The sequence below is a fragment of the Lactuca sativa genome, chromosome 3 (genome assembly GCF_002870075.4).
Source record: "Lactuca sativa cultivar Salinas chromosome 3, Lsat_Salinas_v11, whole genome shotgun sequence".
Taxonomy (NCBI): Eukaryota; Viridiplantae; Streptophyta; class Magnoliopsida; order Asterales; family Asteraceae; genus Lactuca; species Lactuca sativa.
Window position 1 is genome coordinate 45,682,609 of NC_056625.2, and position 17,980 is coordinate 45,700,588.

At 33.4% G+C, this 17,980-nt stretch overlaps 1 protein-coding gene across 1 annotated transcript; it reads left to right on the top strand.

The window, feature by feature from the left end:
* The first annotated feature begins 1,172 nt into the window (after positions 1–1,172).
* On the top strand, positions 1,173–3,233 carry LOC111912373 (uncharacterized). The gene is made up of 2 exons (XM_023908106.3): positions 1,173–1,330; positions 1,698–3,233. Exon 2 carries the CDS (start codon positions 1,708–1,710, stop codon positions 2,932–2,934), a length of 1,227 nt encoding a protein of 408 aa, XP_023763874.1. The 5' UTR covers positions 1,173–1,330; positions 1,698–1,707; the 3' UTR covers positions 2,935–3,233.
* The last annotated feature ends 14,747 nt before the right edge of the window (positions 3,234–17,980 follow it).

Below are 17,980 nucleotides of genomic sequence, written 5' to 3' on the forward strand. Positions count from 1 at the left end.
TGTGACATGATCATTTTAACTCTTATAAGGCATGCATGTCGACATTGGTGTTGTTTGTTTTTTGAAGCAAAAATCCATAAAGTCTGCGGACCACTCTCTGCAACCCTCTGCAGTAGAAGAGGTGGACCAAACGGCTGCAGACTGTAATAAGAAGCGTGTTTGTTTTTTTTAACATCTGCATGCAGCTGCAGATATTAAAAAATTAAAATAATCTGATTTTATAATCTAAAAATAGTTTTTTAATACCGAAAATTTAATAATGTATGACATTTTGGCAATAATTTATGATATTTCAGCAAAAAATGTTGATATTTTAACAAAAAATAAAGATATTTTAGCATAAAATAATGATATTTCATCAACAAATTATTATTATTCAATATAAAAAAATCAACAAGAATAAAAAAAAAAGTGAAATAAGATTTAAGCAATATATAATTAATATTTTAGCAAGAAAAAAAAAGAGGTTGAAAGAGATAGGAAGAGGCAAAACAAGTGTTGCGCCAAGAAGAACACTCGCAAAGGTTTTTTAATCCGGAGACTTCTGAAAAACAAACATCTGCGAGATGAAAAATGTTGTGCGTGTGCTACGCCGCGCAGCAATAAGAGATCTGAAGAGGTTTTTTCAAAAAACAAACAACAAAGTGGCATTGCTTGATTCACCGTTGTATTTTATGAGAATATGACAAATTAAGTACCGAAATGCAATAATTACGTGATTGTTGCTAACGTGATGATTAAACCATGACAAGTTATCAAATGGCATGATCCATCATCCATGCATTTTATTTTGGTTACATGTGAGAATTTCGATATGTTTTCTTATAAATATGTCGTTAAATGTTTCATTTCAAAAAGATCAAACTAAAAAATCAGCTAAAAAAAACAACAGATTAAATAAGCCAAACATGTTAAAAATCCATAAAACCTTCTAATCGTTCTTACCTAAAGATTTCGATTATTATAATAACAAAATATAATTTCTAATCATACTTAATCCATTAAAATTTCTAAAAAATGTAAGAAAAGTGTTTATGCCTTATTATAAAATATACTATCTATTTGGATTCGAATTAACTTTTGCCCCTGACATCCAATCCACTAACTGCATGTTCCCTTTTGTGATTTGTAAAATACGCATATGATTGATTTGGGATCATGAGGTGTGGTGGGCCTAGGAATTGAGTGGGCGTTGAAACTTGAAATGAGTTACTATAAATAGAGAAGCCATCCTGTTTTTCCATCATCAACATTCGAAAACAGAGAGAATTAGTGCTGGAAGCTCGAAGTACAAATCGTTAAGCAAGGATTACAAGCTATCTGAGCTAAGGTATAAGCTTTCTCTTTACATTTTGGAAGTTATTTAAGTTATATGTGTAACAGAATAACCTTGTACTTTTAAGAATAAATTGATAAAAAAACGTGGTTTAGTTTCTATAGAGTACAATTATACAAATTAATTTAAAAGATACGTGGGTCATAATGTGGTTGTTTAGTGATCTTATTCATTTGTTTTTACAAAATACACAAATCATCACAGTATACTTCTATAGTTTTCTAATCATATATATTTATTTGAAAAGAGATTATCCGTTAAATATTTACTCCATGTTAATAAATATATTTAATTAAATCAATTTCATGTAGTTTATCTATATCACATAAATCACCAATAATGATTCCTTGCTGCATTTCAGTTTAGCATACATGTCTCACCAAACAAGAAGTGGTCTTGGGTATGGTAATCAAGAGGCAATGACGACTAGTGCAAGTACACCTCAGCAGGTTGGTGGCCCTAGTCGACAAGCAAGGAATACCAATCAGGAAGTGGACTTAAGGGCCACAATTGCTGAAGAGGTTTCACGAGCCCTTCGTGAGGCTGTTCCAATGATTGTGGAACAAAATCGGGACATCATTGCAAAGATGATGGAAGAGCGACTGAATGTGAACAGGAGAACCGAAGAGGTGAATGAAAACATGGATCAGTTACAAATTGAGCAACAAAGAGGTGATGAAACAAACCAGAAAGATGGGTGTTCGTATAAGTATTTCTTGAGTTGTAAGCCACCAGAGTTTAAGGGAAGTGGTGATCCTGTGATTAGTATGAGGTGGTTGAAAGAAATGGAAAATGTGTTTAAAACAAGCAAGTGTTCTGAAGGTGATAAGGTCATGTATGCAGTGACAATGTTGAAGGATGAAGCTCTATATTGGTGGGACATGGTTAGTGGTATGCTTGGAGAGGGAATTGTGGGACAACTCACATGGGGTCAATTCATTGCGAAGTTCAAGGAAGATTTCATTTCAGAAAGTGCATTGGATCAGATTGAGGAAGAGTTTCTGACACTTAAACAAGGGGAGTCTTCTGTGGTTGATTACACTTACAAGTTCATGGAAAAAGCAAGGTTTGTAGAGCACCAAATCCCTACCGAAAAGAAAAAGATTAAAAGGTACGTATGGGGGTTAAGGGCAAACATTCGTGAGTTTGTCTCAAATCGCGACTTGGCCACTTTTAGACAAGTTGTGGAAGCGGCTAAAGAAAGAGAGAAGGAACTAAACTTTCAAAAACATGAAATGAGTAGTGTTGTTAAAAGGAAACGGGATGACCGAACATATGAATCATCCAAAAAGCTCCAAATTGAAGGTGGTAGTAGGAAATCCGATAAACAAAGAGATGCAAAGTGGTGTGAGAAGTACAACCGGAAGCACATAAGGGAATGCACTCCCGAGGTTGTGGAGTGTTGTCGTTGTGGGAAAGGTGATGATCAATTTAGTTGGGACTATAACCATAAAAATAAAATATGTTATGAGTGTTCATTGGTTGGACATGTGAGGGTTGATTATCCTAAATTAAAGAAACGAGAGCCTTGTTCGAAGGTGGAAGTGGTCAGGTGTAGGAGAGGAACTGTGAAAGAAGAACGAGATTTTATGTGTTAAGGGATGTGAGTTTCAAATGATCATCGATGAGGCGATTACGATATCGGATGTTGTTATAGGTACATTTTTATTAACTTTTACGTGCAGGAGTGTTATTTAAGTCAAGTGCTAATAAGTCGTTTGTTTCTGAAATGTTTTTTTTAAAGATTTGATGTAACTCCTAATAAGTTAGATGACACATTAGCACTAGAGATGATGGATATATAGCGATCATGTTCTAGTGAATGTTGGATATAACGATTGTTTGATTTAGGTCATAGTCACAAATTACTAGTGAATGATATGTATTTTCGAGTTCATTTTTTTTGTTCTTTTAGTTGGATGTCTAATCGATACGAAGGGTGTAATGGTGATTGACTTGCTTGAGTTTCCAATACTAAAACCATAGTTGCAACATTTTGATACGTTTTAAATAATAAAAAATAATCATAAAATCTATCAACATATTTGTATACTCAAAATCATTTGTAAATCTTTTTTGTTCATTTAATGCATTTATACACTCAAAATCATTCATAATTCTTTCGATGATTTTATGTATACAACATTGTTCATGTAATTTTTCAGTACATTCAAATAATCAACCTTGTAAAACAGATATAATAAAAAATACTATGTCCGATGCGCTCTCATACTTTTATATCAACTATCATCAAATATGGCATGCTAACGAATCCTATAGATTTGTTTATAGGGTAATTTGCTAATGAGTAATAGGCAATATGGTATACACAATTTGTTGATGCTCAGGTGGAGCACGATCACAACATGAACACTGCCCTTTAGTAGTGACTCCCGTCACGATTGATCATACCCTTCTTCTCCCGGTCCTCTTTATGCTCTCTTCTCATGAGACCACGCCCTCAATGTGGTGTGAAGATGGTGGATGAGGTGGTGGAGGGGTAGTGTGACGACCACGCTCACCTGCCTAATAACGCCTAATAACGTTAAAACTTTTGTGCATGATTGGTAGTGAGCAGTTTTGTTCATGTTTTTTATGGACCAGACAATAAATGTTTTATTTATTTATTTATTGCAATTATTATAAATTTTGTAAGTTGATTTGTCATAAATGTGTATGATTGATAGTTACTGACTTTATATATTTATAAGCATGACATATAATTAATGAGAAATTAAATATCCTACTGTTTTTTTTTCTAATTATTTTCTATACATGAGAAATGATGACAAATATTTTAAAATATTATTAATCTTATCAAAATGTGACACTTGTCGTTATTTTATATGAATAGAAGGATAAACAAAAAGAAAAGATAGGAAATATCTAATTTACCAATGATTAAATGATTAACTATGCTTATTTATTTTATTTTACTTAAATGGGGCCAAATTAAACAGGTGTGTCATGACTCATGATTTGGTCAGTTTTTTAGTTCTTCCTGACTGAGTCCGTTTTTTCTTACGAACTTTACCAGTCCGTTGGGCTCAGTTCACGACTAAACGGGCCAGGTCAATTATTGAAGGGTAGGTGGCCTTGGACCTTGGTGTGTTTTAAAATTATTATGGACTGTTTTAAAACAACTCTACCCATTGTGGCCTTGTGGATTTGGAGTTTATTCAACATGTTCGTCCAAAATCATGGATTAAGAGTTAACGTGGTTCCAACTTCCAAGTATGTTTTTTTTATGACATTTAACTCTCTTGACCCGTTCCATCTATAGTTATATTTATAATTACGTTCACTTGTTTTTAGGTATATATGTGAGAAGTGTGAAGTGTCATCTTCATATTATATTAGTATTTTTGAAATAATATTTATGCCAAAAAAAAAAAAACCTATAATCCATGAACTAAATATGTATACTATCTGATTTTGTCAAGTATCAATAAATAAAAATTATTAAATGATAAAAGAATCCCAAGGCAGCATCATATTCTATTAAATATGAACCCATGTTACATGTGATAACAAACGCAAAGACAAATTTCGAGCCAGATATTCAATTTTGGCTTCTGATCGCATGGATTCTCGTCACCACGCGTGTTGTTGTGACCAGATTAATATATAATCTATTTAACAAAATATAATATTCAATTAGACATGAAAAATTAGCATATGTGTTTAACTATATATATCAAATGTATATATTTCATTGAAATAGTAAGTTAAACAAGTTGAGTAAAGAATCAAAACGAAATATTTTTTTGCATGAACCGACATGGATCGTCTTAATCGTTTATTATTATTATTATTATTTTGGAACAGAAAATCTAACATACTCCTAATATCATACGGAACTTAACCGTTCATTCATTGCATTGGAATTTTATAGATATTTATTTTGTATTAAAATAACTATATCTTTAAATATTATTAAAAGAGAAACTTTATGACATCATTTTAAACAATTAGGACCATTGATTGTATTTCGATCATAGATTTTCCACCTTTAGACCACTTTGTGACACCATCTATCAAAGTTTTAGTAAAAACTCTTTTTTCCATCAATTGTTACCATGTCTAAAGGTAACTTACGGTGCTACCTTTAATACTTGTTTAATTTTCATAATATAGTCTTTTATCAAATCCCATAAAATCAATAGCTAAATAATCATAACATTTTACCTCAATTTAATGAAGAATTTAATTTAATGAAGGAAGTAAATGTTAATTCAAACGAGATATATATTCCACAATTAAAAGATTAAATAATATCCTACCTATCAGCTTATACTTTCCTTAAAAATCTCCATACAAATCCATAAATTAAATAGATAAATTAAAATCCCTTAACAAATCGGTAAATAAATTTACATTTAAAGAATTTAAATCTTTATCTCATAAAATCAGGGCAATAATTACCTATTTTTTGGTAGCTTGATAAAGATTACACCTGTATATAATCATCAACAAATCGTTTACTAAATACAGGGTCGGTCCTAATGTATATGGGGTCCGGAGTGAAAAGAAAAAAATGACCCTTTAAAGACAAATAAATATCATAAAGATTCAAAAAAAAAATTATGTATTCTTCACTAAATGCGTACAATTAGCAATAACAAGCAAACCAAATTGTTTATCTTTTGAGCTAGTTTGAGTTTGAACCAACTTTAGACCCTAAAAATCATTTAAGTATTAATTCTTTTATATATATACACTAAATAGCCTAGAAATTTTGGGCCTCTGGAGACATGGGCCTTGGACGGTCGCCCGGGTTGCCTACCTTCTGGATCGGCCCTACCTAAATATCATCTTTTTGCGATTTATCACTTTTTATATATTCCTTTTCCAACTATGTTTTTTCAATTTCATCATCTGATCGACTCATTGCAGTTGGGATACGAATATTCATGTTCCTGTCAACAAAAGTCTAATAACTCAAGTAAGTCCATGAAATTACAACCCTTTATTATGAATTATCTTTTCTATACTGTTTGAATTCATCGTATCATTATCACAAACTTTATTATAATCTTCAGTTAAATTTTTTAATTTTATATTACTAAATTTGTTTATATCAATGGTTTTAGTTTCAAAATCACCATTAAAGTACAAGACTTTACCGGTGTAATGTCACTTACGTTATTTGATCGTAAAGAAACTTCTAGAAAAAACCGCATAAGGGTTGCTTCAAAAGTTTAATTAGATTATCGATATTAACTTCATTTATATAAAACTAATTTTTTCTTTTTGTCCATCTATTTTAATAAGCGTTTATTTTTTTAGGAGGGTAATATCGAGATTTATCCATTTGCTTTGAATGTAATTTTGGGTAAAAAGTTGACAATCAAAATTCAAATTTCACATGATAATTTGAAGAACAAAGTTGATCGTTATGCAATCTTAACGTTCACTGGTGATAATACGATTATTGTTGAATTGGAAAAAAAAAATTAACATTAATCAAGTAACATTCTTCTACGAAGAATACTACACTTATTAAATTTCATTTTTTATATTTTAGTTGATCAACTAACATATTTCTATGTACTACAACTGTAGGCGCCAAAATCCGATTCATTTAAGGTTTTATCGACAGATCGTACTTATAGAGAAGACAAGTCAAAACTGTTCATTCCAAAGCAAGACAAATAATATATGATTTTCATGATTTTGTTTGAGTAGTTGAGTGATTTGAGTACAATTGATTTCATATTATGTTTACATATTATTTGGTTTTTCGGTTTAGTTTTGATGACTTTGTTTCATACTATTTAAATACATTTTGAGTTTTATGAAATGTTTAATTATTCAAACTCTCCTTTTCTACAAGTTTGCGATGTTTTGAAAATATATTTCAGCTTGAGAAATTCAATTTGAAAATATCATAACAATGTACGAATATTTAAATGATTTAACTTTTATTTTATCGATATTATTTAATTATAGTTCGAGAAAAATGTTAAGATTCTAATTAAATTTGGTATAATATATTTTTTTATTTTAATGAAAATATTATAAATTTCTTATTAAGTTTGGTATGATCTTTAATATTTTTGGTATAATTTTTTAGATGTATATTATATTATAATTTTAATTAATTTTAACAAAACATAAATTAACTATATTTGAAATTAATACTAATTAAGAAAATGTTATTGTTATATATTAAAGATGATTATGATTTTTTAAATTATTTTGTCAATAGAATCAAGTTAATTTTGGTATGATTTTAAAATATTTTGGTATGATCTTATTACACTTTTATGTTGATTTAATAGGAAACAATATATATTCTATTTACACATTCTATTGTAGTATCCCACTGAAAATAACATTGCAGAATTAAGAACAATCAACATGAATCAAACGGTAATTGTAAGAACACCAAACGTAAATAATTATGTTTAAGCTTCATTGATGTCTGGAAGGTAATCTCGGTGTACAAAAATAGGAAGTGTAAGAACTCCCTCTCTCTCTCTCTGTCCCTAACACTTAAGACTACAACACTATTTATAGTACAACACGAAAATACACACTCAATTATTTTTACGCCCTTACCATTAGGACACGTGATCGAGACACTATCTGACATGCAGACTACGAGGTTAAATTACAAACATGAAATACTTGTGGGGTAAATGATAACATTATGGTTGCTCTCAAACACCAATCACATGTTTGTAACAACTACCATATAGTGACACAATGTGATAAAATTTTCAAATCATCAAATAAATTCAATCAAGTATTAGACCATGTTATACCCTTATAAGTTTAAAGGATGGAATGTTGTGTCCCTCACATACACAGTAGATTAACTAGAACAATTGTTGGCATTGCATTTTAATACATTATCATTTCATGTGCACTTAATGTTAAATCTCATTGGCTGCAGGGTTAAAATAATGAAACCAATATTGTACAAAGATATCGACTATGTGGACATGTATTGACATGAGTCATCTAGAAAGGTACCATGAGACAATCAAATGTAAAATACCTTATTTTATTTGTACAAAACATACTATCACTAGCTGAATGATAAAACAATGCATGTAAAATGTTTGATTTATGTTGATATTCTTTGATGAAACAATACACAAGAATATCATTAAGAGAAAATTACACAGATGGTCCATTAGGTTTGTGGTTACTTGCACGCTTGGTCCCTAGAAAGAATTTTTAACTCGGACCATCCCCAAAACTATAATTTGTTACCCGCCTAATCCCTCTTTTAACGTTTTCGTTTGTTTAGGTGTTAGTAACCCACATAATGGGGGTATTTTTGTCATTTCACCATTTCAAGTCTCTAAAACCCACCTCATTCATTCTCTTTCTCAATTTCTTCTTCTCACTTATTCCCTTCGTCTTCTTCTCCTAGGCATGCGATCCATTTATAAGTTCGAGAAATTATTATTAATGGAAAAATAGGACAGTAAAAACTGTAGAAATGATTTGCACACCTAAATCACTATATTTGAGATCAAACTTTATGTTATTCTACAAACTCAAATTAGAAATTTTACCTCAAATAAAAGAGTAAATTTTCAATGGTGTCTTTGAAAACCAATTAATTTATCAAGATACCAATAACTGGATTTCGAAAATGATGTGTTGAAATCAACATCTTGCGCATAGCAATAAAAGTCTACGACAAGATAAAAAGAGACCCATGAAGAAAAGAAAGGTAAAAAGTAAAAGGGTATATGAAAACAAACAAATCTTGAAAATAGACTCACCTCTCTTCCATTAAAACATGTACCAAAGAACCCTAATCCAAAAACCAACCAAGAACACAAGAAAAGCAAAACCCACTTGCATTAACAATCAGATGAGCATTTATGAAAAGTAAAAAAGAAAAGTAACCATAAAAAACGAACGTGAAGGTATGCAAAGCTCAGAACTTTAGGGTTTCTATTCAACCCTTAATCAATAATCAAATTACAATTCTGAATAGTTGAAGTATGAGATATATAATGGAAGGAAAGAAAGAAGGGAGTGAGCTCTTTCTTCCAAAATTATGGTGGAGGAGAATACATGGAAAAAGGGAAAGAAAATGGAGTTGGGTCTTTGTGTAATGGAGGAGAGTGAAGGAAAATTTGAGGAATCGAGGGTAAAGTTAAATTTTTGCCACTTTCTTGGTATTATAGTGATCTCAAAGAAAGAAAACATATGGGGCTTCTTTGGTTCCAACCTGTACATCATGGTTTTAGCTTTTAAGGCAACTCATAAAATTTCTTTTCTTGTCTTGCCTCACCATCTCATTTGGATCATCTGGATTGCATTCATCAGGAGAAGAAGACGAAGGGAAAAAGTAAGAAGAATAAACTAAGAAAAAGAATGAAAGGGTGGATATTAGAGGCCTTGCAATGGCGAAAGGACAAAAATGCCCCCGGTATGGGGGTTACTAACACCTAAACAAACGGAAAAGTTAAGAGAGAGACTAGGCGGGTAACAAATTAAAGTTTCGGGGACGGTCCGAGTTAAAAAATCTTTCTAGGGACCAAATGTGTAATTTTCTATATCATTAACCTAAAGCTAGCAAGACGCTAGTGGGGAATATCATAAGCACAACAAAAAATAGGATCAGAAATCAGGGGCGGATGCAGAATTTCATAGTAGGGGTTGCACGGGAAGGTTAGGGGTTGTACAATAGTAGAAAAAATAAAAATTTTAAAAAATTTTGAAAATTTTTCCACTGCGTCCGGAAAATTTAGGGGTTGCCGGTGCCACCCCGGAACCCTCCTAAATCCGCCCCTGATCAGAATTCCAACAATCTCATGATAAGGACCTAGCTTTCCTAACTCTACTTTTACTCTAATTATACAAAGTGGTTTTAATCTCACAAAAAAATATTATTAGAGTTCAACATCTTGCCTTTGAACATCATGTTATTGATGTACCACAATAAAACCTAAATGTAAGTCATAAAGATAGTCTCTAACATGTTGCTTTTTCCACCACCATTTTCTTCATCATGTTTCTTGCACAATTGAAAAAACTCTTCAATGGAAATTATAGTCGTGTGTACATTAGACCAAACATGTAAAAGAGCTATTACCTCCTTAGAAATTAAGCATCTATATTCTTCATAATGTTTGAGTAAGAAAACACAACAAAATGTAAAAGCAAGGAATGATACTACAAAGTATTAATACAATATAATTTAGAAAACAAAAGCTTCAGAATAAACTAGAAAAATATAATGTTGGATCTTAAGTGCTCAGGGCCGAGTGTTTTTTTTCTTTAGCATTTGGGTTTGGCCTTTTTCAAATGTACCAATTATCTTCTTCCGATTTACATTTAAAAAAAATTAACTATTTTCCCGAAAAAATTCTCATTTTCTTTTTCCAAAAGGACCCTCAGATTTTGCAAACTTTTTTGCGTTTACTAACGTTTTTATTTTGGTTCACAATTCTTTTGTTTTCATGTTGTTCTCGTTTATGATGTTCTTGATAACTTTCAACACTAAAATATTGTAACACCGTGAAAATTTACAATCAATTTAAACTTTTCAAAAATAACTCATATTCATTAAGTTATTACAAAAAGGTTTTCAGTTCATTTATTATCAGAGTATCCCAGAAACATCAACATAAAACTGAGGAGCGGTACGATCACGCATTCGCCTTACCACGGTCTCCTGAAGTACCTGAAACAATGCACTGAAACTGTAAGCCTGAAAGCTTAGTGAGTTACCCCCAAAATACCAACCACAATACCACACACATATCATATCATATCATAACAGAACAGCCATGCATATCGAGTCTACAGTGTGACTGGTCCACCTGCACCAAGCCTTCAGTCCACCCGGTTCACTCTCTCTCCGAGTCTACAGTATGACTGGTCCGCCCGCACCGGGCTTTCAGTCCACCTGGTCCACTCTCTGAGTCTACAGTATGACCGGTCTGCCCGCACCGGGCCTTCAGTCTGTTTGGTCCACTCTCCGAGCCTCGACACGTCTGGTCCGCCCTCATGGGTCCTTCAGCCTATCCGAACCGCTCGCCAGGCCTTCGGTTTAACCGGTCCGCCCTGGGTATGTTGGCCTACAACACAAAGCAGGACCCGCCTCAACCCAACCCCAGTCCAACAACCATGTGCACATAAACATATAATCATATAACATCTCACAACTAATCAAACCGATCCAGCATATCACATAACATAGCAACATCCTAACCAGGATACCGACCTAACCGGTCACTAGCATAGCATCATCCTATATACCAGGATATTGACCTTAACCAGGTCTCTAACATATATCATCCTAACTACCAGGATGCAGACATAGAAAAGCAATAACATAACAACAACTACCCGTATTTCCATCTGATAAAGGGTCGGCCTTGGTGCCTTAGACCCTGTTGATATAGTGAGGATAACTCACCTGCAACTGCCGACTTGAAGAAATAAGATCACGCTACTCCGATCACCAGCACGAACTTCACCAATGAACATTACCAATTAACCAAATCCAGTAAACACCAATAGTTACCAAAATACCCCTGGAAGTCAAACTGTTCAACCCTTGGTCCAAGTCAAAGTCCTCAATCAAAGTCAACCTTCCTGGTTGACCCTACTCGTCGAGTCAACCCATTGACTCGTTGAGTTCCTATGCTCAGAAACTCCCATGCCACGACTCAACTCGCCGAGTCGCCCCAAGACTCGTCGAGTCCAACAAGCTCTGAGTCCCTTCGACTCACCGATTCACAACTCAACCAGAAAAGGTTAGGATTCCACGACCAGACTCGCCGAGTCCAAGCACAGACTCGTCGAGTCCAAGGCAATCTTCAACAGACTCGCTGAGTTGTTCTTCCAACTCGCCGAGTCCATGCACATATCCATACAACTCGTCGAGCACACCCATGTGACTCGTCGAGTCTCTTCAGTTCTCATTCCATATAGAGGCTTTTCAAGCCATGCAGGGACTCCAATCCATAGATCCACTCTTTTATAGCCTAACCCTCACATAAAGTTGCAAACTTTACGTGAAAGCAAGGAGATATAAGCCCAAAACACTTCTAGGGCTAGGGTTTAAGACAAAGGGCTTCACCAATGACTCTTAGACAGGAACTTTATGACCTTTTGGGCCATCACAAGTCTAGATCTGAAGTAGCAACTTCAGATCTAAGCCTCAAACTCGAGATACCTCCCAAACAAGCTAATGAATCCCAAATCAACCACCATTCATGAATCAATAATGAAATAGCTTAAGGAGGAGGTTCCTTACCCCTGAAATGTGCCCAAACAGAAGTAGATTCCAGATCTACCCAAGCCCCTTGATGATGACCTCCAAATCCCCAAGCTTCTTACACCAAATTTCTCTTCCAAGCTCTAATTCTTCATCAATGGAGTCACACACACGAGATGAGGGTTTCTGGATCTCAAATGGGTAGCAAAGAGGCTGAAGGTGGGTTATAATGTGCTTTATATAGGGCAAATTCTCGGATTAGGGTTTTTCTCCCTTCAGCACCAACTCGCCGAGTCCAGCTGCCGACTCGCCGAGTTGGTCACTTAACACGTGACCAGAACCGCGACTCGACTCGTCGAGTCTATCCATCGACTCGCCGAGTCGACCTTCCTTATTTACACCAAGAACCCTGAACTTGCACTTCTGAACTCGGGGTGTTACAAATATGATAAAAAAAATATTTAATTTTTTTTAAAACAAATAGAAAGGATATTGTCTATGATTCTTGTTGGCAAAATGAATATCAGAATATGTCTACAATATACTTGAGTCTGATATTTCAACATGTGAAGGACATATGTTTAAGTTGGTTGGTATCTTAGACTCCTTGGAATTTGGAATTTGTCTTTCTAATTGATTCTTAAAACAAGCTAAGATGTCAAGCCAACATAGATCGATAACCTTCATTTGGTATCTGTACATCCTTTAAATAGATTTTGATATATACATATATATATATATATATATATATATATATATATATATATATATATATATATATATATATTGCCAACTAGAATCGAATATGGATCTATTATGGATCAAATCACTTTTAAGATTGAAAATATTTCTACCTCGTAAACATGAAAAAAGCTAAAACTAGATTTCAAGCATAGATTAGAGTTTGGCATCTTATATTGTTTTAAGAATAAATCTAAATGATAGCTTCAAAACTCCGATCTATGTTTGGAATCTAATTCGGTTTTTCTCATATTGTTTGTTAGAAACATTTTCAATCTTATAAATTATTTGATCCATATTGTTGTTGGCAAAATGCATATCAAAATTTATGTATAAAATGCTAAGAGGTGTAGCAGGTGAAGATTAGGGGTATAATCCAACTTGGCATCTTAGTTTGTCTTAAAAATCAAACATAAAGACAACTTTTGAATTTCAAGTGATTTAAGATACCAAGTCAGATTAAACTATCTTCGAGTGTCATAATCTTCGAGAATCATTTTAATAGATATTGATATACATTTTACTAACATTAATCAAATATGTTATTTTTTTCTCTTTGTTTTGATAAAAAGAAAATGTGTGTTTTAATTTTAATGTTGAAAATTATCAAGAAGATGATAATCAGCAACATTAAAAACAAAGGGAATATGAATTTCAAACATAAAAGTTTGCTAAATGTGAGTTTTTTAAGAAAAAATATATCAATGGCTTTTGAAAAAAAATGAAATTATCGGAAAAAAAAGTACGTTATGTGGACGGAGGGATAAACCTGTTAAAACAACAAAATAGTTGAAGAAATAAAAAAAATATTAAATCAAATTTCATCCTAAAAAATTCAATAGAGTTATCCATTAAAAAAAAGTAATTTAGGTTGGATGAGAGTAGAAGTGCAACATTTATGTCAGAGTAAGAGCTGGCTTGGCATGTCACCCACATCATCTAACGTGAATCCAACTATATTTTTGTATTGCTCCTCCATAATTGTCACCTAATCTTATTTACTTTTTTCTCCCTTTGTATTTTATAGCAAAATAAACAAGGATAACAGGTTGAAACATGTTAATGTTTATTATTTAATATTTGTATTATTTTTCTATAAATAATTATAACTTTTAAAAAACACATGTTATACTCAATAATTCGTTTTCAATAAAAAAATTCCAAAATCGTATACATAGAAATACAGTTTAGATGGGTTTCTATATGTTTGAGTTGTTTTCTTTCTATTAGAATTCTATTTATGTTCTTATTGAACCCTTAAAATATTGTTAGACTAAGTTTAACGTGTCGTGACTAATTTATTTTCAGATTCTTTTAGAGCCTTATGTTTGAGATATTAAAAAATAGCCTATAAGCTATTTTTTTAAAGAATTAATCATACTAACAATATAGTTTCTCTTAATTCTTCAAAATACGCCGTTTATTAAATAATAAAAAAAACATTATTGTGCATGTATTTTATCATATTAATTATTTTAATTAAATATTATTTTTTATAAGTTAACAATTAACTTTCTAGTTATCTAATATCTACTAATTTTCAAAACAAATTACTTTAATTTATAATTAACCTACCAAACATAACTAATAACTTTAGAAGCTCGATCTTGATTACACAAAGCTGTGAAAGCAATCGGGTGTGCAAGGACATATTATAATCAATACCAACACGACTATATTCCAACTCTTCTTTAATATGGTCCACATTTGTAGGCATTTATGACGTCCCAAGTTAGTAAGGAGTAAATGTGACATATGTTAGAAAGTAGTCAATAGAGCATGTATATCGAAGAGTTTTAATAAATTCCTACCAAATTACTATTTGATACTAGTGGTATAGGATATATGTTGAAACCAAATCTCATTTCGTAAGAAGTGGTAGTTTGTCTTAATGTGATTACTGTTACACGTCATTTTTAAATAAGAAAAAGTTGTATCAGCATTATTAATTATAATAGATTGCAAAATTGTAGGTAATTTATCTATATGTTTATTGTTACATGTCATTTTCATATGTTTGGAATTGTAAGTAACAATATTATTATAAGTGGAAAACTAGACATATCAAATCGACTAACAGATTATAATATATAAAAAAATTTAATGGGTTGGGTCGATTGACATGTCAACATTTTTGTTTGTTTTTTAAACATTGTTCTAAACATGTTATAAAATTAATTAACTATTTTTGGGAGAAAACAACTTTAGATATTATAAACACTAGAACACTCTTTGGAGGATTTCTTTTTATATAATTTGCTGATTTTCTTTCTTTGACTTGAACCAAAAAGCTTAGGAGGTGATTTGTATGCCTTTAAGTTCTAATCCTAGCATTGCCCACCTCCATGCACGAAAATAGAGCGACTTAGCTTTGGCGTATAGATGTTACCTGGTGGTAAAATTAAGGAATTATGTATTTAAGATCTTCGACATGACAATTATTATTTTTACGATTTAGATTCTAGGAGCTTAACTTGAGATATAAGTTGAAGTTAACTAATAACATTTTAGAATCATGGTGAATACATGAAGTAATATGTGTTAGTGCATCAAACATCGGTATGACATGAGCAAATAAATGTCTATATATGTTCGAGTCTCTATTTTCTCCATAAGAGCTTTTTTGGAGAGTAAACCAAAGACTTTACATATATCTTAAATGGTATAAAATCGGATGTAAGACCCGGTTTCAAATAGTTTCATTGTTCGGGGCCGTGGCCCAGTTATCAGTCATCATAAGGCTTTGGGCCTTGGGGAAGGAAGGATTTTGCCCATCTTGGATGTGAGTGTTATGGTTTAAGTGATCCAAGTGTTCGATGGTGTCTTTGGATACCAAGGGCATAATCGTAATTTGATAACTCGATCTTTTATTAATATTGGATTTACGTTCTGTAACATCCATAAAAATCAAGTCAATTTAAAACTTTTTAAATATCCAAAATACTGTTAATTATTACAAAGCGTTTTCAGAATAGTTCAAGCACCAGAGTTCCCAGAAATCGAAATCATAAATTGAGGAAGTGTATGGTCACGCCTTCGCCTTCCCGCGGTCATCCGTTGCACCTAAAACAATAATCGATAAATGTAAGTTCGAAGGCTTAGTGAGTTACCCCCAAAATACCCAGACACACAACAATACACATACAATAACAAACAACATACTATGGGTCCAATCATCCATCGGGATGGAATACCCCGGGCCCTTCAACCATCGGGTTAGAATGCCAACACGCTATGGGTCCAATCAACCATCGGGTTGGAATACCTCAGGCCCTCAACCATCAGGTCGGGATGCCCACATACTATGAGTCCAATCATCATCGGGATGGAATACTATCGGCCCACAACCATCGGGTTGGAATGCCCACACACAATACATATATAACATATACTATGGGTCCAATCATCCATCGGGATGGAATACCCCAGGCCCCTCAACCATCAGGTTGGAATACCCCAGGCCCTCAACCATCGGGTTGGAACTCCCACATACTACGAGTCCAATCATCCTTGAGATGGAATACTCTCAGCCCACAACCATCGGGTTGGAATGCCCCCATAACCAATCAAACATGTGCACCTATATCAGATAACCATATAACATCCTATGAAGACAACATACTAGGGTCCTATCATCCTCGGGATGGAATATCCTCAACTACCAATCAGTCATGTGTACATATAACATGTAACCTCCTACCAGCATACAAATAGTCAGACCAAACTATAGGCCACTAAGCATAACCACATCCGATCTAACAGATCATACTAGCATATAACCATCCTATCTACCAGGATACCGAGCTAACATATCACAATAGTAACAATCCCAAATAACAAATACAAGGGCCGACCTTGGTGCCTTAGACCCTTAAATACAGTGAGGATAACTCACCTCGCAATGTCAAATCCGAATTGAAGAATCACTTTCCCGAATCACCGTCCCGCCAAGAATCCCGAACTATCCAAAATAACAAATGCTAAGTCAACATATGGGCTATCAATCTTGACTAAAGGATCCATATAGTCCAGTTTGCCTTTTCTCTAGTTTGGGTCAAGGCTCAATACCAAAACCCTGGTCCACAAGTCCACATATGCAAGGCCCATTATTGGCCTGATTTACCAAATTGGGCCTCATTCCAAGATCCATATTCAAAACTGGCCCAAAACACCATATTCATAAAGTCCAGCAAAGGTCCAAATCCAACTAGTCCATAAATAGCCCAAACCCTGAAGCCCAAATAACAAAACCCAACAAAGGACATACGTTGGGCGTACTCCTCTGGTACGTTGGGCGTACTTCGCCTTATGTTGACCACCAACGGGGTGGTTGACCCAGTACGCTTGGCGTACTGGATTTACGTGGGGAGTACGCGAGTTGCTCTTAAAACTCTAATAAGTGCTTAATAGCTTTAGCACTTAAGCCCAAATTTCAGATCCATCGACCAAATGTGCCTTAGAACCATAAAGTCTTGAACTTTATCCCTTTGGTCGTCTAAAAAGATCTTAATACATGGTCTTAATCCATTAAGACCCTTCTACTACATGCATGGGACACCTTCAACCATTTGGACATCATTTTTATCACTTAGGACCCTTCTTAGAGTCTGAAAAAGATAACTCATTTCGTCCAAATCATAACATGCACTAACTTGAGGACTTTAGGACAAGAATGTTTCCATAAAGCTAGAATGGCTAGATTT

Bases quoted from the DNA above. Each gene is read 5' to 3' on its own strand.
- LOC111912373 (XM_023908106.3), top strand. From the start codon at position 1,708: ATGTCTCACCAAACAAGAAGTGGTCTTGGGTATGGTAATCAAGAGGCA.